The 7,663-nt window shown below is 44.9% G+C and overlaps 1 protein-coding gene across 2 annotated transcripts in view; it reads left to right on the top strand.

The window, feature by feature from the left end:
* Positions 1-1,859: 1,859 nt before the first annotated feature.
* DYNC1LI2 (dynein cytoplasmic 1 light intermediate chain 2) overlaps positions 1,860-7,663 on the top strand; it is a 28,060-nt gene continuing 22,256 nt past the window's right edge. The window contains exons 1-3 of one of the 2 annotated variants that reach the window (XM_075101351.1): positions 1,860-2,012; positions 2,884-2,957; positions 3,386-3,502. In XM_075101351.1, coding sequence (XP_074957452.1) covers positions 1,918-2,012; positions 2,884-2,957; positions 3,386-3,502 — 286 coding nt within the window. In that variant the 5' untranslated portion in view covers positions 1,860-1,917. The remainder of the gene's footprint in view (positions 2,013-2,883; positions 2,958-3,385; positions 3,503-7,663) is intronic. The other variant, XM_075101352.1, reaches the window with a different exon arrangement.

Raw genomic sequence — 7,663 nt, 5'->3', positions numbered from 1 at the left:
ACAAAAGATGTATTTGAATGGAGCTATTCAAAGACGCATAGTTAGGTATCAGCATACGTATTTGCGGAGTATGAGCCAAAAGGACTGCCATGGCGCAGGGTGGGACACACAACAGGGAGGTTTTGGTCAGTTACACACTGTACAAGGGTTTTTCCAAGGACTCGAAAGCTAGTCTTAGCAAGCTGCTATTTCATCTGCTGACTGGATGTTCATTAGTCATCCCTATTATTCTGGGCTAAATACATTTCAAGTGGAGGAAATACATAAGGTGTAAGCCTTTACTTGACACAAAGTCAGACTACCCCAGTACTGACAATTTACCTAATGGTAGGTATAATTTAGATTGGAAAGGGCCTCTGGAGTCCATAATCTCATCTCCTTCTGAGAGCAGGGCTCATTTCAGTTAGCTGCGTTGCTCAGTGCCTTGTCATGTTCTGAAAATCTTCAGGGTTGAAATTCCCACAGCCTCTTTGGACATCCTCTTCCAGTGCTTCACCTACTCTCATAAAGCAAGTTGCTGAAAACGACACCATTAAAACATTCTCCTGTAATCCAGAAGGGCAGAGTCGTGGACTAGAAGCAAGCAGAAACCTGTTGTGTGGATTGGTGCAGTCAATTGTTTTCTCCCCTTTTGATTGACTGTATGGTCTTGATAATTGTATTAAGTTTCTTGCATAAAATGCTTTGAAATCCACACACACATATTATATATAAAATATATAGACATTAGATCTTATATAAGAATATATACTATCAATATATATTCTATATTCTAGTCTATTATATAGAAAAATATATATTACACTATGAATAATATATAAATATATGTATCTTTTATGTCTATATACTTTGTATATAATATACTATAAAATAATTTTACATTTGTATATTACATAGCATATATTTGTTATGAATTATATATAAATGTATATAAAATATGTAATATATTATCACAGAATCCCAGGTTGGAAGGGACCTCAGGGATCATCTAGTCCAACCTTTCTGGGAAGAGCACAGTCTAAACAAGACGGCCCAGCTCCTTGTCCAGACGGCTCTTGAAGGTGTCCAACGGGACCGACTTCCCTGGGGAGATTATCCCAATGGTGACTGTCCTCACTGTGAAAAATTTCCCTCTGGTCTCCAATCGGAATCTCCCCAAGAGGAACTTGTGTCCATTCCCCCTTGTCCTCTCCATGTGACTCCTTGTAAAAAGGGAGTCTCCATCTTCTTTGTAGCTACCCCTTAAGTACTGGTACACAGTGATGAGATCCCCTCTGAGCCTCCTTTTCTCAAGGCTGAACAAACCCACAATATTTTAGGACTTTGAAAAGCTGAATTGACTGACAAATCGGGGCAGGAACGCATGTTTACAAAAAAGCTTCAACTTGCTTTGTAGCTCTACCAGAAGAACAGAAGTTATTGGCGGGGGGTAAGAATGCGGGTGGCGGCTAACGCTTGCTGTAACCGCGCCTGCTCAGCCCGACCCTGCGCGCCTGGGCCCGGCCGATCCCGATCCCGATCCCGTCCCGACCCCGCCGCTGGCAGGCAGGCAGGCGGCGCTGGGCCCGGCACCGCTCCCAGACGGCTGCGGCTGCACCACCGCCTCCCAGGCGGGGCCGCCAGCGGTCGGGCTGGGCCCCGCCGGCCCCCGGGAGCCCCACCCGCGGCGGCCACGCCCGGGCGGGGAGCGCTGCCGGGACTGCCCGAGCGCCGCCTGATCGGAAAGCGGCGTCGCGGCCGCGGCGGGGATTGGCGGCGCCGCCCGCAACGGGAAGCGGGGGTCGGGGGTCGTGGGGCGGCGGCGCGGCGGGTCGGGTCCGGCAGCGTGGGGTGGCCGCAGGGGCGGGCCGGGGAGAGGGCGGAGCGGGGTCCTCGGCAGGCGGGGTGAGGTCACTCTTTGTGGCTGCAGTTGGCAAGATGGCGCCGGTGCTGGTGGAGAAGAAGCTGCTGGGGCCGGAGGGGCCCGGCGGCGCCGAGCTCCCCAGCGAGGAGGAGGAGGGGCAGAACCTCTGGTGAGTGGCCGCGCCGGGCCGGGGGGGTGGCGGCAGGGCAGCCGCGGCACCTCGATGGAGACGAGCAGCTGCTCCCGGGCGCCCTGTGCCTGTCGCGGTGGGGTCTTCCTGCGCCGCCGAGCCGCCCGGGCCCTCCCGCGACGGGCCTGAGCCCCCACTCACCGTGGGCCGGGCTGCAGCGAGTGGGGCGTGGGCCCCGGTCAGCGGGGCGGCGGCGGCGCTGGGCGCCGGCCGCGGGGCCGCTCTCGGGCCGCGCTGACGCGGGCGGCGGGGGCCGGGGCAGCGGCACGGTGAGCGGGGACGGTGAGGGGGCCACGGGGTGCGGGAGGGGAGCCCCGCACGCGCGTGAGCGAGGCAGCGTCGCTGCGAGGGTGAGGGAGAGGCGGTGCGGGCCCGGGAGGTTTGGCGCTGCGGAAGAGGCTCCGGGAGGCTCGGTCGCCTGTTTTGCCGGCGCGTATCTCTGCGGAACACTTTTAAAAATACTAAAGGGACAGAAAAAAACCCTGTGTGTAGAATGCAGCAATGGATTGCGGGAAGAGTTAGTCGTCAGTCAAAAAGTAATGTTTTGCAGTAGTGTGACTTCTTATAGGGAAGAAAAACTTCAGAAATGTTTCCCGTGCTTTAGAAATTATAAAAGCTTTTCTCAGAAAGGTAACATGCTTTTTGTCTTTTAAAATGAAGTTAAATCTTTATCTGTAACATCATACCCAGTTTGTAAACAGAACGAATGTTACTGGATTGGCCCGTGCAGATCTGCTGAGCTCACCGGTGCTGTCAGGCGGGCTGCGTGTGGGTTGTGTCTGTGTGTCTGCCCGCGTATGCGCGCGCCCGTGTGCCTGGCAGTCTAACGAGAACGATGCTGTTTTTCTAGGTCTTCAATACTGAGCGAGGTTTCCACCCGGTCAAGATCTAAATTGCCATCGGGCAAGAATATTCTTGTCTTTGGTAAGTAACATGTGCGAGCGGTCAGGTGGTGGGCTTTTTTCTTTTTTTTTTTTTTTTGTAGAAACAGTGTGTTTAAAACGATGTGAAAGAACTGACACATCAGTTTGTTAAAATTAGGTTATATAATGTGATCTACCGTATATCTATCTTCAGGCTGATAGATTTACTTTCTTCTTAGTTTATGCTATTAAATTCGTGATGTATATTTGAACAACTGGAATGTAACGCAGAACAGCTATGACGTGCTTATTGTCATGGTATGAGCCGTTGGACTGAGCTGGAATACTTGAAAGAAGACAACAAATAAGTACCATTCAAACCCGTGCAAGGATACTTCTGACGGCTTAAGTGCATTTTGAAAAATCTCTTCTACAAAGTCAAAATTAATTTTGAAACTGTCTTTTTTTTATGTAAAAACTTACTGGCAGGTGATGATGGTTCAGGTAAAACCACGCTTATGGCTAAAATACAGGGAGCAGAGCATGGCAAGAAAGGAAGAGGGCTGGAATACTTGTATCTAAATATTCACGATGAAGACAGAGATGGTAAGTTCATTCCATATGTAGTCTATTTACTGTAATTAAGTAGCTGACATGCTTTTCTTTATAACGGTGTTTTCATCTGTATGTTTTGGGTTACGTCCAAGTAGCTGGTTCCAGCGTTGTTCTGTATGTTTTAGAAGCTATATTAATTTCTTACAGGTGAAATGCCTTTTACATTCAGGGTACGTTCTCCCTCTTGCCCTTCTTACAGCTTGACCTCTGTATGAGGAAAAAGTACACTTGAGCAGCTCTCAGGATCCGTTTACTTTCGGGGAAGTCGTATTTGCTGATGCTGACTTACTAGCAGATATATTGTCATTTGGTATGACTACTTGATAACTATACAAAGTAAGCGATAGATCCATGAGAATTTAATTCTCGGTATGGATTTCTGGGTGTGGGGATTTTGGTGTTTTCTTGTGGGGGATGTGTGTGGAATTTTGGTTAACTGTAACTGAGATGTTTTGTTAGAGTTGAACGAGTGAAGAACAGAGCTTAAAGTCAGAATTAGTGCTTCCTTTTATCAAGTTGTAGCTTTTCTCTTTGCCCCATGTCTCTGTTGCTGTTGATGATTGATCTTCTCTACTATATGGGAGGGGGATGATGACAAAAGACTGCTTAAAAGCAGGTCTAATGATCAGAATATTCCTGTTTTTAGGAAGATTAGGGACAGGAAGAGATGGGGAGTGAGTTTGTTATCCTTGCTCCTAAATCTGCCTCTGCCTGTCTCATTTTGGGCAAACTACTGGACTTCTTTGTGTTAGTTTCCTTCTTCAAAGACTGGGAATGACAGTCTTCCTATTCATGATTTCCTTCTGAGTTTTCAGTTCAGAACAGAGAAGCAGTGATGGTGGTTCATCCATGTTCCTGAAAACAAATGAACTAGGAAGATCCTGTAATGGTATTCTGGAAATGGAAATGTACTGAAAGCTTGCACAAGTGATTAAGTACCATGTGCGACTGGTTGTTATGGAGATTGGTCCTGAACTCACATGGTAATAAACTGTCTTTGGATACTAAGTTAGGCAAAATTAAAGGATGAGTACATTGCCTGTGTCTTCAGTGGCCACCTAATCTTGCAGTTCTTAAAAATCTTTTATGCTGTAATCTTAAGTGCTGAGCCATTCTTGGCTTCTTGAGGCTCTTGGTGTGAGTGCCTTCTCACCATGTACAACCTTCTTTAGTACTGTATAAATACTTCAGGGGCGGGAAAACTCCTATGATTAGGTAGGAGCATTAAGACAGCCCATGACATCAGACTTCTTGCAACATCAAAGGAGATGGCATCATAAGCAGAAAAATGTTTGGTGTGCTATTTTTCCTGGTGCTGCCTATCAAACTTCAAGTGTGTTCTTACTTTGGAAATATTTTGGTGCTATTCCCGAGTTTCTGAAGTGTTAAGTATTTGAGCTGATTAGGAGAAGCCTGTCGTAAGAACACAGGCAGCACCAGCAGATAAAAAGAGACCTTTTTGACTACCAGACTCAGCTGGAGAATTCAGGTCTTCATGCATCCCTTTAATGGATGTGTTAGGATCTAATAATACATGCCTTTTCCCTTTCTGTCTCATTAGTGTCATCAGCAAGCAAAATAGCAAAGTGGGTCAGGACCTCCCAGCAGGCAAAGATAACACTCTTCCTTCTCTAGAACAGGTTTGGGTTTGTTTCTTTAAACTCTTTGTGTGCTTTAGATGTGTATGCTCAGATATAAATTTAGGAACAAAGCCTTTGTAATCGACCCACAACTCTTGGAAGCCATAAAGAAACTGAAGGTAGGCATTCAGGAGCTTTCTATCACGTATTCATTTTTGAGGGTATCTGCTTCTAATTATACCATAACCTATTCAAGACCAGCAAAGCACAAGGATTTCCAGGGGTGTCAAATGAACATGGGTAACTGAAACGCTGTAGTGGAGTGAGAAGATCTTTTCAACTTCTTTTCCAGGTGCTAGAAGACGTCTTTGTTTTCTTTGCCTTCTTCCTCTTCATTTCGGAGGAGTTTATTCTGCCCAGAAGTATTTTGGTCATAGTGCCGAGTCATTATCTATGTCTCACCTCCCTTTGGAAATCTTAATGAAAGTCGTCTGTGCTGCTTTTTATGCTCCCTGCCTCCCCCCCCTCAAAAGGGATATTTGAATCTGGTGGCTCCTACTTTTGAGATGGAATGACTCTATAGATTGCAAGGTGCATATTGTAGTTTACAGTTACTTTGACTTTTCCCCGAAAGATTAGATCAGTGATACAGTTGTTGTTGTTTGTTTTTTTTTTTTAATAGGAAAGTTAAATGCATAGAAAACACCTCTTTTTTGAAGAACCCCTGTAGCTAATACAGGTGTCCACTAATCTTTTCATTTTCACGGTCATGTGCTGGTTTCTTGGCAGTGGCTAATACCTAGCTCGGATGGCAAGATACACATCGCTGCAGCATTGGTGATTAGCTGGTTCGGTTCTGTTAGATGTTAGTCGTTCTACGTAACATGCAGTACTTTGGTCCCTAGGTCTCAGGATAACTTAGAATAAGTCCGTTACTGAATCTCTGCCTGAAAAATCTCCTTCCTAGGGTACTATCCCAAATTCTGCCTAGGCTAAGGCATTTGTTCAAGAAGAGGTTCGGGAACGCCTGAGAAGAAATCCTGAGAGAGAGAGGATTCTCCTAGATCGTTAGCTGCAGGTACAATATCCTTGGAGCATATAGCTTCTGGGTACACGACACCGTAGTTCATCTGGATGAAAGCACTTACAGCACTAGCTGTAAAGTTAACTCTGAATATTAAACAACCTTGGAGCTCAGGCCCCAGAGTCCTCTGTTAGTGGAGTTTCTCAGAGAGTGTGACCAGTTTTCATTTTTTTGCCTTTCTTTGTGATGAGCAGATGTTTTGTGTCTGTGCTGGTTAGTCTGCTTTTGAGAGCTGAGATTCTTACTTTGTAGGAGGTAGAAGAGAGGCTCTGTAATTTTGTTAGAAGATAGGTATTTCTAGCGTAGCTTTCAGAGCCTCTTTCAGTGACGGGGCAGAGTTAAAGTGAGGACATACAGGAAAACAGTAAGACAAATGACATTAACTGATTTTGTAGCGATACTGTATGTGTTAGCTGGCAATTATGAACACCATAGTGAACTCTCAGGTGAACTGCCTCAGATTACAAATGCAGTGCAGTTGTCCTGACTATGCCAAATGTGCCAGTGAACTAGAGCCATTCTGTTGCTGCATTCTTACTTGTCATAAAATCAAGTAGTCTTGTGGCTTTGCCTCAAGTTTGGACTGGCCTCAGCCATATCATATGCATATTACAGTTGAACAGGTTGTTCCAGATTGAGCCAAGCACTGCTGGTGCACTGGTTTCTAATGGAAAAAAAAAATTTTATTTCAACATCTTTAAAGTAGTTCTCTTGAAAATTATTTTTCCTTGTTTTGCTTCTCTTCACAACTTGGACAGGGGATATCTAATTACCACTGATACCTTTTGAGTAAATGCAGGAGGTGTAGTTGCAGAATCAACCATTTGTGGTAAAATTAATCAAAACTGGAAAATCTTTTTCATGGCTAAAGGGATAATGAAACGTTGACTGGATTTAGAAATGTAGTTTTAGCTATTTTAATAGTCTGTAATAAGTACTTTTCCAACAGGAGATCTGGTAATTGTTTACTCTCTTTTGGTGTCTCATGTCATAGCCACTATGAAAGGTCCAGTTAACATTCACATCATATGACTACCTAGGAGCTTGATATGGTGCTGACAAAGTTGAATTTGCCATCGAGTCCTTGCCAAATTGTGAACAACAGTACTGTATTTTTAAGTGTGTTTTGTGTTTGTAGCAAATGTAAATCACAAGCCATACCTCTTTACTGTAAGAAAGGAGGAAACCCTTCTTACCTTTTTTTAAAAAGTACATTTTAATGTGAGTGCTAGGCTCCCGGTCCTCCTAGCAGATTGATTTCGTTTGAGTGATAGTTCCAACTGCATTCTAGTTCCACCTCTCTTCTAGTTCAGTCTGTATTTTAGATGTTAAGCAGAAACTAATTCCTTAAGTAGGACAAAGGAGTTTAGCGAACAAAACCTTTGTAACCTTTAGATATTGGCTTTGAAAAGTGACTTAGAAGCAGTGAATTAGGATATATATTGATTTTGATTACTTGCTAAGGTGTGAAAGTCTTTCCTGTGATCA

This window comes from Phalacrocorax aristotelis, chromosome 8, assembly GCF_949628215.1.
Source record: "Phalacrocorax aristotelis chromosome 8, bGulAri2.1, whole genome shotgun sequence".
Taxonomy (NCBI): Eukaryota; Metazoa; Chordata; class Aves; order Suliformes; family Phalacrocoracidae; genus Phalacrocorax; species Phalacrocorax aristotelis.
The sequence above is the reverse complement of the archived record's forward strand: the minus strand, read 5'-3'. Positions and strand labels throughout refer to the sequence as shown.